Below are 20,110 nucleotides of genomic sequence, written 5' to 3' on the forward strand. Positions count from 1 at the left end.
TAAGAACGGTTGCTCGTAGCGATTTTTACATAGAGATATTTTTTACGTCACAGAGATGTATATATTTCCGCTCGGTAGTTTTATACAGTTATTACGCTTCAAAACAGTTAAAACACATGTAGGTGGCGCCCTCTACTAGTAGGAGGCATATTAACATCAAAATCAAATTTCTCATGTCAAAAAACTCCCAGAGACCAATTTTCATCCAAATATTGACGTTACTTCAGAAATTATTTAGAAAAAATCGAAATAAAAATGAAACTTCTACACCCTGTATCTCTGAAACTAAGCATTTTAGGACATACATCTATACGAACTTTTTTACTTATTTTTACCTGCAGAATATGCTGCCAAAGTTTCCGGAATTGAAGTTCGGACCACCCTGTATATGCTTTTTCAGGCATTTACTTGAAAGATTGTTCAAACTGTATCATTAACATTTATAATAAATATGTTTTTATAATTATTATCAATAGAACAGTTTATTTGTATTTAGTAGGTATTTAGTGCAAAATAAATGTTTTACAAAATATTTTTTTCTCTTTGGTAGTCATCTAAACAAGGAGTGCGGTAATGAAATGCGTGAGTTAAGAAGCTCTTAACTCACTGAAAATGCGTGAGTTAAGAGCTTCTTAACTCACTGACGTAGATAAATTACTTTACCGGATTGGAATAATATGAGCAAAAAAATGTTATTCACGAATTCTACAGTATGTTCCCGGATTGTCTTTACAAGAGAGTCCAAAAAATCTAAACGCGTTTCTATGGTAAACGCGTTCTTCGTTTTCATTCTTTGATAGATTGTTATTCGGAATTTTAATTAACGTCATATTTTTTGTTGTTTTAAAAGTTAAGGAAGCACAAAATTTATTTACTTCAAAACTACGGAAAGGGTGATGATAGTTATCGGAAAAGAATAATCACGTTAATCAAAATTATTAATAACCATCTATTAATGAATGAAATGGATTGATATTACGATAGAAACTCCTTTTAATTTTTAGGACTTTCATGAAAAAAATCTACCATATTTTCATGTTTTTCTTAACTTTCTCTAAAACGGTCTAGAAATTTGGAAAAGTATAAACGGGATTAACTATTTTAGAACAAGCAAATTTTTTTATGGAGATTGCATTTTTCTCAAAATGTCAATAATAAAAAAGGCTTTCCTCTTGTAATGACAATCCAGGGACATGCTGTATTGTTTCCTACATGGTATGGTATAACTTCTTAATGTACCAAATGCGATATTTATGAATTTCATAACACTAAAATGTTTGTTATTACCCTAGATCATATATACTTACGTGGATAAGTAAATCACTATGGAAACTGTCGCAAACGTATCAACAACTTTTATCTTTTTTTTTTTGTTGCACACGATGTGCTTCTACTCTATCTATTCTTGTCGAGGACCTGTCGTCCACGCGCAGCAATTTGAACATTAATTTTAAAAATTTAATGTAAAATGCATATATTTGAACAATAAAATGAATCTTTACTGTCACAAAAATTAAATTATATAACAATACGTTTAGCCACTCCGTATCAATATCAATATCCTTTATATTAGAACTTCTACACACCAAACACTTTCTAGTCATTATTATTTTAGTAGAGTATTTAGAAAGTCAAAAGTAAAAATTTTCGTATAGCGTATGACGTTACAGGTGGTATGCGCAAACTGAACGAAATTGGAGCCGCTATCGATCATACCTTGTTTTCTTTGTATCGTGTTTCTAAACCGTATAAAATTGTGATTATTTTGGAAATACGTGTAACTTTTACTTCTTCTTTCTTCAAATGCCTTCTTCGTTGCGAAGGTTGGCAATCATCAGTGCTATACGTATTCGTGACACAGCCGACCGAAATAGTTGGTTTGTGGTGCACCCGAACCAGTCACGTAAGTTTCTCATCCATGAGTGGCGCCTTCTTCCTACACTTCTCTTTCCTTGAATTTTTCCTTGTAATATCATTATGTGGTAAAGGTAACTCCCGAAACTTTGGAAACTTTAGCACAAATAGGTCCTAACGAAGAATTTTTACAGAGGCAAATAACTAAGAAGCACAAATATGGAAATAATTTAAAAGCTTTTTCCCTTACGTTACATTTTTATTCTGTAAAAGCTTATAATTTTGTCAGGAACACTTTTTAATTCAGCTCTTCCCATCCTAAAACAATATCGAGATGGTATAAAAATGTAAATGGGGAAGCTGGTTTTTACATTAGAGGTGTTTCAATTATTAAAAAAAAAAAAGGTAGAACATGCCAATCGCACAATTATATGTAGTTTAGTAATAGATGAAATGGCAATTCGCCAACATGTAGAATTTGATGGAGTTCGATACTACGGATTTGTAGATTATGGTATTCAGCTAGAAACTGACTCTAATCCAGTAGCAAAAGAAGCACTGGTATTTATGCTAGTTGGTGTCAACGAATCTTGGAAGCTTCCTCTGGGATACTTCTTAATTGACTCATTAAATGGTTTACAGAAACATAATTTACTAATACAGTGCCTAAAATTACTAAATGAATCGGGGTATCCACTTGGTGTCTATCACTTTGATGGGGCTAGTAACAATATTACTTTGGCTAAACAACTGGGTTGTAATTTTGATTATAAAAATATTAATTCAACATTTGTTGACCCCTAACTCTGGGAGAAGAATTGCAGTTTTTTTTGATCCATGTCATATGGTAAAGTTAATTAGGAATACATTGGGTGAAAAAAAAGTTATTATAGATGACAACGGTGGAACAATAAAATGGGATTTTTAACAGAGTTGTGTAAACTTCAGGGATGAAGAGGGTTTGCACTTGGCTAATAAAATGCGAAAATCACATATATTTTATAGCAACCAAAAAATGAAGGTTAAATTAGCCACCCAACTATTTAGCCAATCAGTAGCACATTCTTTGGAATATTGCAATGAAATTTTAAAACTTGAACAGTTTAAAGATTCTGAACCCACAGTAAAATTCTTATACGCTATATAAACAACTTATTTGATATATTAAACAGTAGAAATTTGCACCAACTTGATTTCAAAAAACCAATCAGTATGCAAAACTTTGAAAAATAAATTCTTTTTTGTGTGAATTATTAGATTATTTAAAATCATTAAGATTAATGGATGGCAAACTATTGTGCGAAAGCGGCAGAAAAATGGGATTTGTAGGGTTCTTATTTAATATAGAAAGCCTTCAATTTCTTTATAAAAATCTAATTTATGAGAATAATTTACTGTTGTATTTCCCTACCTACAAAATAAGTCAAGATCACATTGAATTATTTTTTGGGCAGATTAGATCTCTGGGTGGTTACAACAACAATCCATCAGCAAAACAATTTAAATCGGCGTATAAAAAAAATGATGGTCCATCTTGAATTGAGAGATTCATTTAAAGGGAATTGCATTCCGTTGGAAGCAATTCCAATTTTAACTCCTTCTGAGGTAATTAATAAAACATGTGGTAAAGAACGCATTTCAGAAGTAACCGAAGAAGTAATTGAAGTTGAGGACGATGAAATATTTCACAATGCTTTAAACATAAATATAAATATATCAGAATTTAAAAAAGAGGCCATAACATACATTGCTGGCTTTGTGGTTAAAAAAATAGGTAAAATTTTTAAAATGCGAGGAATGTGTCTATTCACTTTCAGGTGACAGGTATAATTTAATAACGTCCTTTATTAAATCAAAAAAGACAAAGGACAGTACCTCTTTATATCCATCTGAAGATGTTATGTATATTTGTTTAACAACAGAAAAAATTCTTCTCGATATTTTTAACGGTTCAGAAACTGTTATCGATATTAAAAATAAATATTAGAGTTTTAAAAATAATAATTGGTAAAAAAACTTATTTGAATCACTTAATAACCACTTTAGAGAACAAAATATTTTTACTAGCCACTTTAACAACCTAATAGAATTAATTTCTTCTATATATGCAACTGTGCGAATTCATCATTATAACAAAAGTCTGTTTGACAAAAGTAGAAGTATACGGTCTAGTTATAATAAGTTAGTATTATTTAAGGGACAATAATATTTTGTAATTCTGTAAAAATATATTTTTTTTTTCAAACGTCAAAAAGTATTAGTTTTTACAACGTGACTGACAATATAAAAAAGTAATTTTACTGCCTAGGCATAAAATTAAAGCACTTTTATGCCCAAGCAGTGCGAAAAATATATTATTAAACTGACATAAAGTGTCAAATTCAACGAGCGTAACCATAGTTTCTCGATATATAATTATATACAAGGTATTACAATATAATTATACACATCAAATCTTTTTATATTATTTGGAACGTTTGAAATTGTTTAAAAATTATCTGTAGCGTTTCTAAAATAGCATGTTCTATTCAGAGTAAAAATGACTTTTTGTGCCTCGCCTGTATGTAAACGTTCAGCCTCGCCACAAAAGTGTCATTTTTATTCCTAATAAAACAATATACTATTTTTTCACACGTCACAAAAGTATTAGTTTTTGCGACGTGATTGACAATGTAAAAAGTAATTTTACTGCCTAGATATAAAAGTAAAAACACTTTTACGCCCAAGCATACAAGTGCGAAAATATATTATTAAACTGACATAAAGTGTCAAATTCAAGGAGGGTAACCATAGTTTCTCGATATATAATTATATACAAGGTATTACTTTTTTAAATCTTTTTATATCATTTGGAACGTTTGAAATTGTTTAAAAATTATTTGTGGCGTTTGGAAAAAAATAGCATGTTCTATTCTGAGTAAAAATTACTTTTTTGTGCCTCGCCTGTATGTAAACGTACAGCCTCGCCACGAAAAGTGTCATTTTTATTCCTAATAAAAACAATATACTATTTTGTGATTAATATTGTGTTATTTTATATTTTATAGCCCATTGTAGAATTATTTTATTTAAATAGTTTTAAATAAAGAATTTTTAATATCATAAGGTGGTTTTTCTGCAGTCCTATTCTACAATTAAATTTTGCTTATTAGCGTCCTACACCAGAAGATTTGGCCTGCAGACTTGGTCTGCGGATAAGAACTTTGTGTTTGTGTGCCGGACCAAGTCTGTAGCAGGCCAAGCCATTGGCGGACCAAGCCTGTCACAGGCCAAATCAGAGCAGACTTGATCTGTCAGATTAGATTGGTCTAAAAACGAGTAGCCACCCATACACCAGAAGATTTGGCCGGTGGACTTGGATCACCCTTATCACTTACCCCCCGGTATTTTCAGGTACAGATAGCGTGTTATATATTTTATTTGACGGATAGCGTGTAAAACGTGTATCTTCTACCAATTGTTTTATCTTTTAAGATTGTTATTTGTTAGATAAAAGTTATTTATTTATACCTGAATAAAAAATAGATAATAACCTACCCTCAGACCTACTGAATATATATATATATATATATATATATATATATATATAAAATTTCATCAAACTCGGTCAGGCCCAGTCAGGCCGTTTCGGAGAGTAAGGTAACAAAAATTAAAAAAACATCCCCTATTAAAAAAAGAGCGGTTGATGGTAGAAAAAAGAAAATTTAGGGTTGTATGTATTTTTGCCAAATTGTATTAATGTATTAATTGCCAAATGTATTAATTGCCAAATCATAAAAAAATAGAAAATAAAAAATTCCAAAAATTAAAAAATATATTTTTTTTGGGCCACCAAATCGATAACCTAGTCTCAGACCCACTGATTATACATATAAAATTTCATCAAAACCGGTCAAGCCGTTTCGAAGGAGTAAGGTAATAAAAAAAAAAAAATTAAAAAAAAACAACCCCTATTACAAAATAGGTGTTGGTGGTAGAAGGAATGAAAATTTAGGGTTGTATGTATTTTATAATGCCAAATCATAAAAAATTAAAATAATTTTTTTTTTCAAAAAAGTAAAAAATTTTTTTTTCTTGGGTCACCACTTATCATAGGGGTATAAAATCGATAACAACCTAGTTCTCATATCCACTGATTATACATATAAAAATTTCATCAAAATCGTCAAGCCCGTTTTCAAAGGATTAAGATGTAATAAAAACTGTGACACGAGAATTTTTATAGTATATTAGATGTATATTATTCACTTAAAAATTTCTAAATCCGCTCCTGGCGTGACCCCCACCAAAGGAACCCAGATCGGAAAAACAGGCAGCCTTCGCGCATTATAAAATAGAGCATTTGTTACCTCTTTCTCTTCTAACCTCTTTGATTGCAAATAACTAGTGAATTGGAGAGATAAACATACTATTAAAAAGACATTTTAGTAGTATGTTATCATCTATTTACTGATAATACATAAGTATATAATAGGTAAATAACATGCATAAGGCACTATGATACAACTACCTGTATCATGATAACACACTAATATCACAAAAAATATGTGCTAATTTAAATTCCTTTAATGAACTAATGAAACACTATCTAGCGTCAATGCATGCCATTCCAAAGGCAAAAAAAACTATTATACCAAATAAATATAAGCTGAATAAAACATACACTAAGCCAACGTGCATAAACAACCAAAAAATCCATCAAAAAAATACTTTTATCAGATCATACCCTTGGATATATTATGTATTTTATATATGGCACATCCAGTTCAAAAGTTCACTAACTCAAAATAGAGAATATAGAGAACATTGTCAAGAGAAGTAAAAGAAAATGTAAGTTAAGGAATACGCTCCTTTTTGCATATTAATGGCCAAATAATATAATGTTAATTTAATAAAATTTTGCTGGCATCCTTCTGAGGTATAAATCAGATTAAAAGGACATTGTTGTTGTATTAATTGTTTGTTTTGTAAATATTTTTTGAAGACAATACAGTTTTGAACGGGCTGTGCGATATAAACAAGGATCTTACTATTATATGAGATTAGAAAGTATTTAAATAACATAAAACATAATCAAAATCATTTTTCATCATAAATTATAGAGGTACTTACGTGTTTTGATATTATGATCAGGAAATGATACGTTTAGTTAAACAGGTACGCTACCAGGCAAGTTCTATCGGCGGGTCTTTGCAAAAGTTGAAATCTAAAAATACAAAAATACGTTTACATCTTAGTTGTATTTACGAATAAAGTATTTGTGTGTAATTTCTGACTTACCAGTTAACTGAATAATCGCATTAAATACATCCAAATGGTAATTTAATATTGTAAAAAGCAAAATTGTTTTAAATCACTTGCCAGGACAGCCCGGTCAACTTCTTTGTTGGCAAAATGGCCGCGGCTGTGGCCGCGGTATCATGATTTAAACAATGTGAGTGACAAAGAAAGCCAATGCCTGGCAGATGTTGCTTTCTTTGTCGTTGGTCCTGGCACGTTTAAATTTGACTGTTGCCTGTTTTCCCATACAAGCACGGTGCAAAAACTTAAATGGCAGGATTTGGAACAAGAATTGCCAAATCCCGCTGTCAGAGGGCGCCACTGTCGATTTAAAAATACATGGGCGGAGTAAGAGGGAAGGAAAAGTTTCTTCCCGCCACCCGTCTCATCGTAATATTTCGTCATTTTTCCCGGCAGCCATCAGTGCCTAACTTTTCTGGAGCTACAGAGAGGTATGTGTTTTGTGGTTGTGAGTGTCAGTGTTCATTCTCAAAGTAAAGACGTTTTATATGTTGTGTGCCCGGCCTTTTTATAGTGTATTATTTTAAATTAAGAACTTTTTATTTTGTGTATCCATCAGTGGATTATTCTTTATATGTAATTACCTAGAAATTGGTTTATAATAATATAACCTGCTCGATAACAGCTAGGTTAAGGTTAGGTTAGTGTACCTTGGAAATGGCTATCGATGGAAGATTGATATTCATTAATTAGTTAGATTTACTAATATAATTTTGCATTTTGAATGCCATCAATTGTCATTCCTAAGGTAACTTGATGCAGCTTTTTCGTAATCGTATGGTACAATATGATCGAAAAAACGGCGTCACCGTTGGCAGGATTTGGAAATCAAGAATTGCCAAATCCCGCTGTCAGAGAGGCGCCACTATCGATTTAAGCCATGGGCGGGAGTAAGAGGGAAGGAAAAGTTTCTTCCCGCCACCCGTCTCTCATCGTAATATTTCTGTCATTTTTCCCGGCAGCCATCAGTGCCCTAACTTTTTTCTGGAGCTGAGAGGTATGTGTTTTTGTGGTTGTGAGTGTCGTAGTGTTCATTCTCAAAGTAAAGACGTTTTTATGTTGTGTGCCCGGCCTTTATAGTGTATTATTTAAATTAAAAACTTTTTATTTTGTGTATCCATTTAGAGTGAATTATTCTTTATATGTAAGTACCTAGAAATTAGTTTATAATAATATAACCTGCTCGATAAAAGCTAGGTTAGGTTAGGTTAATTGTACCTTGGAAATGGCTATCGATGATAAGGAAGATTGATATTCATTAATTGGTTAGATTTACTAATATAATTTACATTTTAAATGCCATCAATTGTCATTCCTAAGGTGGCTTGATGCAGCTTTTCGTAATCGTATGGTACAATATGATCGAAAAAAAAACGGCGTCACCGTTGGCTATGAAATAAATATCGCTGTCATTCTCTCTCTATATGTAAAATTATATGAGGAACGTCATCGACCGCGTCATTTCCAAGCCAACTTGACTTCGTTTTTTCGATCATACGGTATTACTTTAGTATTACCATGTACCTAGGTATAGAAATTTAGAAAACAAAAAGAATACAAAAATAGTTGTATATATATATATTTTATCCGAGCAATAATTGTAATGTTTAATTTTTAGTTGCCTATAAATTTAATGAGCCGCATTTGTATTGTAAAATTTCGAAATCTACAAAAAAAGAAAAAATAAATAAAAATTTATAACAAAAAATAAATGATTTTTATTATAAACTTCCTTGTAATATCTGGTATATAATCAATTCACATGTGTTATTAATCATACACCTATTATTAAGTAAATCTGATAGTACTTTTTGATTTTGGTATAGAAAATATTGTAATGTGATTTTTACCGCATGTGTATTGTTTAACGATTATAGGCTAGATATTTGTTTGGCAAGTATATTAAATCAAACATCTTTTACAACATATTTTTTAAAAAATATATTGTATAAGATGTTTATTTAACTTTACTTGAAACAAATTATCTGGTATAAAATCATCCTAGTTTAAATATTGTATGATCGAAGAATACGGCTTCAAGTTAACTTAGAAATGACTATTGATGACATTAACCATATAACTTTACAAAGAAAATGTTATCAATCGTCATTTTTAAGTTAACTTGGAATCGTTATTTTTCGAACATACGGTATATTAAATTAATTAGGTGTAATATAATACTATAGATGGCGCTGCCAAAATTGCTTTGAATGCAATGCAGATTTCTTTTTAAAATTTAATTGCAGATTTCTTTTTTTTAATTTAATTTGTAGTTCTAAATCCGTGTCATAGATGGCGTACCAAAATGTTGTCCTAATTTTTTGTACGGAAGATTTCGTTCTGTTTTAATCTGTTCTGTGCATACAAGTGACATCCCCGTGCTTTACAGTTTGACATTAGCTAATACCCTCTAATACTAATTTCATTCTCGACTTAAGACTATTTCCGAACAATAGTGTATTGTTTTATTAAGAGTAGAAATTATACTTTTTTTGACGATGCTGTACATTTGAAGGACCATCGTAAAGCTATTCCGACGTTACAAGGAGGCAGAAAAAGTACATTTTTACTCCGAATAAAACACTATTTTTTTAAAACATTACAAATAATTTTTTAATCAATTTCAAACATTGCAAATAATACAACCAGTAATCGAGAAACGATTTGTACACTCGTTGAATTTGACACCTAATATCAGTTTAATAATATATTTTTGTACTTTTGTGCTTAGGCGTAACAGTGCTTTACTTTTATGCCTATAGCCGTTAAAGTGACAAAAATTAATACTTTTGAGACGTTTAAAAAAAATCCTTTTGATCTGAAGCGAGCGACATTTTTGCGGAATATATTGGTGACCGATGTGGAAAAATAACAGGCCTCGTAGAATTGTTAATGTTATCGGTATCGCTCAGAGTTATTAAGATTTAGTCATTTAGGATAGGACTTTAATTGGAAATAAGTCCTAGTCATTTGGAAATCCGATTTAAATATTGTTTTGAATTAAAATCAAAAAAATCTGATTTAAATAAAAAAAATCCGATATAAATAAAAAAAATCTGATTTTTTTGATTTTTAAAAAAAATCATGATTTTTTCCAACCCTGATTATTACTATTATTATACATTAAGATTAAGACTCACCCTGTATATTAAAAATACGTAAGTTATCTGTTCTTATCGTATGTGTTTCCATAGTGTGAGCGGTTGGAGTCGTCATTATTATTTTTGTAGGCAGTTGGAATACTAAATATTTTAGATAAGTGTTTTGTTCGCTTTTTTTTATTATTGAAATGTGCTTCTATAGTGCCTGAACAAATGGCATTAAAGTTGCGAAACACACTATTTTTATTTCTACATACTAATTACTGGGAACAATACAATAATTATAATAACTAATAATTTGCTATAATTTATGGCACAGAGGTCATAGCGATGAAATTTGACTGTTACAGGTCGAAAGTACAGAAAAAGATCTATAGATGTGCCATTTGTAGCTTTCAAACTAAACACAGGCAAAGTCTGCACCACCACAAGAAAGTTCACTGGGCACCGGAAAAACGACAGATGTTTACTTGTGCGAAATGTGACAAGAAATATAGATTAAAAAAGAGTTTACAATGCCACCTCAAGCGTGATCATCTTGATTCCAGGTAAATTAATTGTTAATGTAAGAAATATTGATTATGACGATTCCAATATCATATTTAATATCCCTAAGCCCACGGCCACACAGAAAGCGTTTTTAGCGTTTTGCGTTTTTTGCGCCTCAAGCGGTTTTTGCGATTCGACCGTTTTAAGCACTTTTTTCGATTTGTGCCCATTAAAAACACGTAAAAGACGCGGCAGGTTTGCAGTTTCCATCAAGATGTCAATTAGTAACACAAGCTCGTGGATTCCCGGCCCGTTCAACAATCAATCCTGTGAGAAAGAGATAGGCGAGATCGGCGCGGTTAGCGTTGAAGAGACGAAGATAAAAGATTCTGGGATTGAATTGTGGACGGGCCGGGGCATATATTCGGCGACAAACACATCTACTGCTAGTGCCAGTGGTATGTGTAAAAATAATAATTATTATTTACCATTTATTTTACGAATTTTAGTTTATATGTGAATATTTTTTTATGTTATAGTGTTGTGGTTAGTACTTGTTATAATTTTGATATAATAAATAATTATAATTATATAATAGACTAGTAAATATGTCTAGTTACTAATGCAATTTTAGGACATTATTTATGAAACATTTTGGAGTAAAACTTCTTTACGCGCGCTGGGAGTAAAAATTCAAAGCCGTGACATACGAGCTAGTGACGGCCCTGACACACGAGCTCGTTGTAACGAAACGTGTTAACACCTTAGAAATACTTAATGACGCGACGTGTATTTGTGAGCAGTCCACGTGTTTATCAAAAATATTGATATTTTAATACAAATTTTGTAAAAGTGAATTAAATCATTACACGTAAAAAACTATTTTTATTATTTTACGCGAATAAAACTCTTACGCGTAAAAAACTATTTTTTGCGCGTATAAAACTATTTGTTACTGGTATAAAACTATTTGTTACGTGTAAAAATGTATTTGTTACACGTTAAAACTATTTTTTTATGCGTCAAAAACTTATTGTTTCTGGCAGAAAACCTTTCTTACGCAAAAAAAAAATTTTACGCGTAAAAAACTATTTGTTACACGTAAAAAACTAATTTTTACGCGTCAAAAACTTATTGTTTCTGATGAAAAACCTTTCTTACGCAAAAAAAATATTTTTTACGTGTAAAAAACTATTTGTTACACGTAAAAAACTATTTTTTACTCGTTAAAAACTTATTGTTTTTAGTAAAAAACTCTTTTACCCAAAAAAAAAGATATTTTTTACGTGTAAAAATACTATTTGTTACACGTAAAAACTATGTTTTACGCGTCAAAAACTATTTGTTTCTGTTAAAAAAACCTTTTTTATGCAGAAAAAAAACTTCTTACGCATACAAAAACTATTTTTTACGCGTAGGAAAATAGAATTAATTTATTACCTTTTCAACATTTCAGACTACACTTTTTCAAACAATTCCTTCAAATTTTTGAATTTAATAGAATCTTCCTAAACAGTAGATGTTCTTTATAAAAATATTTTTAGATAATACCCTAAAATGAAAAAAAATGCATACTACTTAATTTATTTTTATTGTATTATTAAATACTAGTGTGTACCCGCGACTTCGTTCGCGTCGGATTAATCATTTGTAATGGTGATGATCAAGCAAAGCAAGAATTTCCATTAACATACAAACTAAGATAAAATTTTCTTACATTTATGTCAGCATGAGAAAAAACAATATGGCGATATTATTATATAACTTGGTATAATATTTGAGGGGTAGTTTCATCTCGTTGGAATTTGACTTTCGAAAAATTAGTTTGCCAAAAATAAGCTTTTTACGTCAAGCAGTTTAAGCAGAATCGTGATTAATCAATTACCCAACTTTTTGGAACACCCTGTATGATTTTTTAAAAATTTCAAAATATGTAAAAAACAAAATCAATTATGCGTGTCCAAGTGTTTTCCCGAAAGGCTCGCCGTATTTAAAAACAAATATTGTAATATTTGTGGGTCGTTTCACACCCGCTTGGAATTTGAAATTCGAAAACCCCTCTTTATCGAACCTCTACACCCCACAGTCAATCCGTTTGCCAAAAATCAGCTTTAAACGTCAAGCAGTTTAAGTAGAATCGTGATTACTCATTGGTTATATTTTATGAAACACCCTGTATAAATTTTTAAAAACCTTAAAATATGTAAAACAACAAAAAAAATATACATGTTTAAGAGTTTTTCCGAAAAACTCACCGGTTTTTAAATAAAAAATATTCTAATATTTGAGGGGTGGTTTCACCACCTTAGAATTCGAGTTTCGAAAAATCCCTTCTTATCGAACCTCTACACCCTAAAGTCAATCCCTTTTCCAAAAATCAGCTTTTTACGTCAAGCGCTTTAAGCAGGATCGTGATTAATCAATGACCAATTAATCAATTTTTCGAAACACCCTGTATACATTTTTAAAAAATCTTAAAATATGTAAAAAAAGAAAATAAAATATACGTGTTCAAGCGTTTTTTCGGAAACTTGACCGTTTTTTAAATAAAAATATTCTAATATTTGAGGGGCGGTTTCACCCCTTTAGAATTCGAGTTTCGAAAAATCCCTTCTTATCGAACCTCTACACCCTAAAGTCAATCCGTTTTCCAAAAATCAGCTTTTTACGTCAAACGCTTTAAGCAGGATCGTGATTAATCAATGACCAGATTTTTCGAAACACCCTGTATACATTTTTAAAAAATCTTAAAATATGTAAAAAAAGAAAATAAAATATACGTGTTTAAGCGTTTTTTCGGAAACTTGACCGTTTTTTAAATAAAAAATATTCTAATATTTGAGGGGCGGTTTCACCCCCTTAGAATTCGAGTTTCGAAAAATCCCTTCTTATCGAACCTCTACATCCTAAAGTCAATCCGTTTTCCAAAAATCAGCTTTTTACGTCAAGCGCTTTAAGCAGGAACATGATTAATCAATGACCAGATTTTTCGAAACACCCTGTATACATTTTTAAAAAATCTGAAAATATGTAAAAAAAGAAAATAAAATATACGTGTTTCAGCGTTTTTTCGGAAACTTGACCGTTTTTTAAATAAAAAATATTGTAATATTCCACCCCCCTTTTTACCCCCTTAGGGGATGAATTTTTAAAAATCCTTTCTTATCTTACGTAAACATCATAAAAGGAACCCCTGTGCAAAATTTCAGCTTTCTAGGGTCAAGGGTTTGGTCTGGGCGTTGATGAGTCAGTATCAGTCAGGACAGTCAGATTTATATATATAGATAACGTCCGCCTATGACGGGGTCTCATCTTAGAAATAAAGACGCTACAGAAAACAAACTGATTTGTTTTCATTTGCGTTTTTTGCGAGACACGCCGAACGCACACGCTTTTGGTGTGGCCACTCCTATATAATCCTGTTATTTTGTTTTAGTCGCTAAAGACGCTTCACGCAAAAAACGCTTTCTGTGTGGCCGTGGGCTTACCACTAACAACATGAAATAATAATAAAATACAGGGTACGGCAATAGTGCGTCGGACATCTGTAGCTCTTAGAATAAAAAACTTGGTAATTTTGTTTGTGTACAAACCTAAAGTATGTACTAGGATGTATTTTGGGAATATATTTTTACCTCTACAGGGTGGCTCAAAAAAATGTGAGTGGATCGGGATGATTTTTTTAACGGAACACCCTGTGTATTATTGCATTTTAGGCTTCCCTTCCGATCACTTTACATGATTCTAAGATATTTTTAAATATGTTTTGATAGTTTCAGAGACAATAATAAATAAATAAAAAATATATTTTTTTCGGCCTTTTTTAAAGAAAAATATTAAAAATACAAGAACTGTCCTGAAATCAAAACTATATTAGGTATTTACTTTAGATGGTCTGTAAGTACTTACTTTTCGATAAATATCGTAAACTTAAATCATACAGGGTGTTCAAAATTCTACGACAAATTTTCTAAAATACAGGGTGGCGCACCTCATTCGCCTCGGTTGATTATACGAAAACGGAAAGATGTAGAAACAAAATATTTTATGGGTATATGTGGAGAGACAATGTGCACAATTTAAAATTATTTTGAAATATACAGGGTGTTCAAGAACTAAGATCCATACCAAAGTTATATTTTTTCTTATGAAACAACCGGTATTTTATTTCACTTTTGGATTCTTGGGCTCAAAAAAAGCCATTTATTACAAGGGTTAAATATGTTTAAAATCTCTAATTTTTGAGATATTTAAAGATATTTAAATTTGCATGCTACAATAGAATAGACTATTAACACCCTGTACATTACTTTTCAGAATTAATTCTTATGCTGAGCTTAAAGGTAGAGAAATAAACTTTACTGAAAAATGGTATTGGTTCCTTATTTTTATTCAAAATCTGAGCCAGATAGGTATAGGAAACCCTAATATAGTTTGAAAGAGTATTTAAATCTACTTCGACCTATTTAAAAAAATACATATGTTGCATTTAAAATAACGAAGTTTTTATGTAAAATAAATATTTAAAATAGACCAGCAATTTTTGATACCCCTGTATACATTTAAGGAAGGAATAACATTTTTCTGTAAAGTTTATTTCTCTACCTTTAAACTCAGCACAAGAACTAATTCTGAAAAGTAATGTACAGGGTGTTATAATCTATTCTATTGTAGCATGTAAATTTAAATATCTTTAAATATCTCAAAAACCAAAGATTTTAAACATATTTAACCCTTATAATAAATACCTTTTTTTGGGCCCAAGAACCCAAAAATGAAATAAAATACTGGGTGTTCCATAAGAAAAAATATAACTTTGGTATAGATCTTAGCTCTGAAACACCCTGTACATTTCAAAATAATTTTAAATTGTGCACAGTACCTCCCCACATATACCCATAAAATATTTTATTTCTACATCTTTCCGTTTTCGTATAATCAACCGAGGCGAATGAGGTGCGCCACCCTGTATATATTTTTTTAATGGAACACCCTGTATACTATTTTTTTAATAGATAGAGAATTAAAAAATGAACAACATTTTGTATTTACAGTATTAATAAAATTTTTAACGGTTTCGCAGATATTTGTCGTTTTATATTTTTAGAAATGATTTTTCTCTCGTATTTTACCGTTGAAAGAGCCATATGATATATAAAACCACAAGTATCTGCGAAGCCGGTGAAAATTTTTGAAATACTCTTAATACAAAAAAAAATATTTTTTTAATTCCCTATCTATTAAAAAATAAGATACAGGTTAATTAAAATTAAAAAAAACGAAGAAAAATTATTTTATATTTTAGAAAGTTTGGCGTAGAACTTTGAACACCCTGTATGATTTAAGGTTACGATATTTATAGTAAAGTAAGTACAGACTATCTAAAGCAAATGCCGAATATAGTTTTGATCTCAAGACAGTTCAATCATTTTTTTTTAAAAAGCTGATTTTTTTTTATTTATTTATTATCTCTGAAACTATCAAAACATATTAACAACCAACTTATAATTAACCACCAACTTTAGCAACCAACCTGTGCAATAATTTCGTTTGTAAATTTTCCTGAAATATAATTTTAGGGTCAGAACCATGTCTCCTGAGCGTTTTTTGGATGGTGCCTTGGTTAATTTTTAAGAGCGAAATGAACTTGCCACCAACAATTTGCAATTTTTTCAATTATAATTTATTTTTGAATTTTTTTTCAATATGACAAGGCAGCTTTGGTGATTATTGTGAACTATATACTACTATGAACTGCCTGCATCATGTTCGACGTTTGGGAAATGCTTGGCTGGAGGGTTCGAGGTCGCGCAGCGTTACCAGCGTCATTAAATGAACTTCGCTTGGTCCTTAAAGAAGAATGAGAAAACATAACGCAATATGATATATGCAGCCTCAATGACAGTATGAACACACGTATACAGGCAGTTCTAGCAGCCAGGGGAGGTAATACAAAGTATTAGGGTACTTTTTACAGTTTTTTTTTTCTGTTTGTGTACCTACTTCAGTATTACAGATGTTTTCCTTAATATCGTTTGTTCTGTTATCGCTATTAATATTTATTAAAACCAGGACTGTATCGTTAGTCTTTAACGTTTTTTTTTTAATTTAGTATAGAGTATCCAATGCACAGTAATATGACGTTACGACAATAGTCACCTACACCATCTCGTCTTTTTAAAAAATGACATCAAAAGTAATGATAACTGAAAAAATTTCAAATTGATCGTGATCAGTTCATTTCGCTCTTAAAAATTAACCAAAGTATGCATTGACGTGATCCAAAAAACAAAATGCTCAGGAGACATGGTTCTTACCATAAAATTATATTTTAGGAAAATTTACACACGAAATTATTGCACAGTGTGTTTTAAAGTTAGGATAAAAAACAACTCCTCGATTAACCCTGTATAATATGCCAATTACTAAAGTTTACAAAAAAACTGAGTTTACGAATTAAAGTTGATATAATTATATACAGCTTGCTAAAAAATTCATGAAAATAGGGTTAAAAATAACAAAAATATAACAATTTAAATTTGACCAAAATTTTCTCCGTTACGTTTTTTTTTGCATCTGAGTGTATATATGTTACGGTTAAGGTACGATATTCGGTTAATATCGACATTACCCGGTTAGTCTCGAGAATAACACAAAACAAAACAACCAAAAACCACACCAAACTCAAACATTAACCGAATAATGTCGACATTAACCGAACATCGGACTTTAACCGTAACATATAGACTTTTAGGCCTAGTACAAAATGTTTTTACGAAGTTAAAAATGTAGTTACGAAAATAATTACAACTATCAAAAAGTTCTTTGAAATATTGCCATTGAAACGGAAATGTTCAGACACATATTTCGCCATTTTAATTTTTGATTGTTTTCAGAAATTCTGATTCTACATCTCCAACTGATGAAGTGATATTAGGTTCCTTGAAAATGGAAATTGATGATTACACTCCACATTTGGATGACTTTAAGTACATTTTTTTAAATGTATATTTACTAATATAATAATAAAAATGTAATTTATTAATTCTAGAAATGCTGAACATCTAGCGGTGACTAATAAAGTAAAATCAGAAGTTTTTTTAAAAATAGAACCTGATGGTGTCACTCCGACTATGAATACGGACATGCAAGATGATTTTAAGTATGTTTTTTTTCTGTATATACAGGGTGGTCCGAACTGTATTCCGGAGACTTCGGCAGCATATTCTCCAGATAAAAATAAGTAAAAAAGTTCCTATAAATGTACGTTCTAAAATGCTTAGTTTCAGAGATAAAGGGTGTAGAAGTTTCATTTTTATTTCGATTTTTTTCCAAATAATTTCTGCAGTAACGTTAATATTTGGATAAAAATTGGTGTCTAGAAGTTTTTTGACATGAGAAATTTGATTTTGATGTCAATATGACTCCTACTGGTAGAGGGCGCCACCTACATATATAACGATATCCGTATACAGGTACGGACAAAAAGTTATTACGCTTTAAAACAGTTAAAACACATGTAGATGGCGCCCTCTACCAGTAGGAGTCATATTGACATCAAAATCAAATTTCTGATATCAAAAAACTCCTAGACACCAATTTTCATCCAAATATTGACGTTACTGCAGAAATTATTTGGACAAAATCGAAATAAAAATGAAACTTCTACACCCTGTATCTCTGAAACTAAGCATTTTAGGACATACATTTATACAAACTTTTTTACTTATTTTTATCTGCAGAATATGCTGCCGCGGTTTCCGGAATACAGTTCGGACCACCCTGTATAAATCTGTACCCCAGAAGCAAACGATGTTAAGTCACAATATACAGTTTTGAGAAAAAACGAATTTAAAGTTCTTTTTTTAAGTTATTTTCTAATTACTCGGTTATTTTTAAACCGTTGATTATAATATTTGGTATATGACTAACTTATTTTGAACATGTTTTGAACTCAAATGAAATGTAAAACAGTTTTTTAAATAAATTATACTGACATTTTGTGTATATGCCAATTTTGGACTTAATACAGTTTGCTTCTATGGTATAGAAATGTATTTTTACTAATTGATACACAGTGTTTTAAATATTTTTTATTGCTTCCAGAAATACTGAAAATTTATCTGTAACTAAGAAGTTATATATTAAACTCGAAGATTTTATAAAAATGGAACCAAAATATGACGATGAAGACGCGCGTTTTTAAATGAAGAAAATATTCATAATGCAATCTTAAAAATTAAAAAAAAATAACTGGTTTGTTTAATTTTCACATGTAAACATTTTTAAGTTTTATGTATAGATTTATTAATCTGATATTTTCAAAAAAAGTAAGTTTTATAAGTTATGTAGTACTTTTATTTTAGCTTACTACAAAGTTCGTAATATAATCAATAATCGTAAAAAAGTTGATTGCATATTAAAAAAGTTATTTAGTTTGCGTTTATGATTAGTGATGGGAAAAATCGGATGAATTCAATCCTCGAGGATTCCAATAATCGGATAATCATCCGAGGAATCCTCGGTCATAAAATTTTCTCTGTATAATATCTCGATCGAAACCTCAATAATACTCGCCGCTGGGTGTGAGTGATTTTGCTTGCTGTTTTTAACATACTATTGCCATGTACTTGAATGACTTAAATAATATTGTAATAAAAATAAATACTAATTATTTTAAAAACTTTTTTAATAATTTTTAATATGTTCGTGTATAATTTAATGTGGGAAATAAAATTTTCATAAGTTTTGCTTTAAATTGTGCTGATTTTGTTTCTTTAACTCCGACTTTGAGGCTAATCTGGCAACCTTTCAGCACACTTTCAGGCCAAATACAAACCAAGTAATTCTAGGAAATACGTGCGGCTTTTTAAAAAGGGCTCGTTATTTATTGTTTATTTGTCGGCGGTCGGTCATTGAGATAAAAAATATATTTTATTTTTTCTTTTTAATAGCGTACTTTCACCGAAAATAAACTGTAGTACCTAATAAATTATTGTAGTAGTATTGTGTTATTGTGCATATTTTAGGTTTTGTGCGACATAATATCCAGTTTTAAAATTGAATTTACCAACTGTATTGTTTGGGTACAGCTTAACTAATAATCGAAAAAAAATTGTTAATGATGATTGTTTCGGATTTTCAACCTCTTTCTCTTGTGATCCCTCATAGTGGAAAAATATTAACTAATAAAATTTTACATAAGGCCGAGCTTAAGGCTTACAACGAGTCAGCTGTCGCTTTAAAAACTGTTTGTAAAAAAAATGAAATAAAATATACAGCAATAATGTTGTTCTTGTTGGCAAATTCCGCAAATCATTCACTTTATATCTACGTTCCATCACACTAAATTTCGATTATACTTT

At 30.5% G+C, this 20,110-nt stretch overlaps 1 protein-coding gene across 1 annotated transcript; it reads left to right on the forward strand.

Moving 5' to 3' along the window:
• The first annotated feature begins 10,441 nt into the window (after positions 1 to 10,441).
• On the forward strand, positions 10,442 to 19,150 carry LOC115888638. The gene is made up of 4 exons (XM_030908409.1): positions 10,442 to 10,804; positions 17,642 to 17,734; positions 17,797 to 17,907; positions 18,852 to 19,150. The coding sequence occupies exons 1-4, from the start codon at positions 10,587 to 10,589 to the stop codon at positions 18,949 to 18,951; spliced, it is 522 nt and encodes a 173-aa protein (XP_030764269.1). The 5' UTR covers positions 10,442 to 10,586; the 3' UTR covers positions 18,952 to 19,150.
• The last annotated feature ends 960 nt before the right edge of the window (positions 19,151 to 20,110 follow it).

Source organism: Sitophilus oryzae, unplaced genomic scaffold (assembly GCF_002938485.1).
Source record: "Sitophilus oryzae breed Bouriz unplaced genomic scaffold, Soryzae_2.0 scaffold_805_pilon_pilon, whole genome shotgun sequence".
NCBI lineage: Eukaryota > Metazoa > Arthropoda > Insecta > Coleoptera > Curculionidae > Sitophilus > Sitophilus oryzae.

Excerpts from the sequence above, each read along its gene's own strand:
- LOC115888638 (XM_030908409.1), top strand. The coding sequence starts at position 10,587 with ATGAAATTTGACTGTTACAGGTCGAAAGTACAGAAAAAGATCTATAGA. Across the intron at positions 17,735-17,796 it reads CCACATTTGGATGACTTTAA|AAATGCTGAACATCTAGCGG; the intron begins GTACATTTTTTT and ends TATTAATTCTAG. Across the intron at positions 17,908-18,851 it reads GACATGCAAGATGATTTTAA|AAATACTGAAAATTTATCTG; the intron begins GTATGTTTTTTT and ends TATTGCTTCCAG.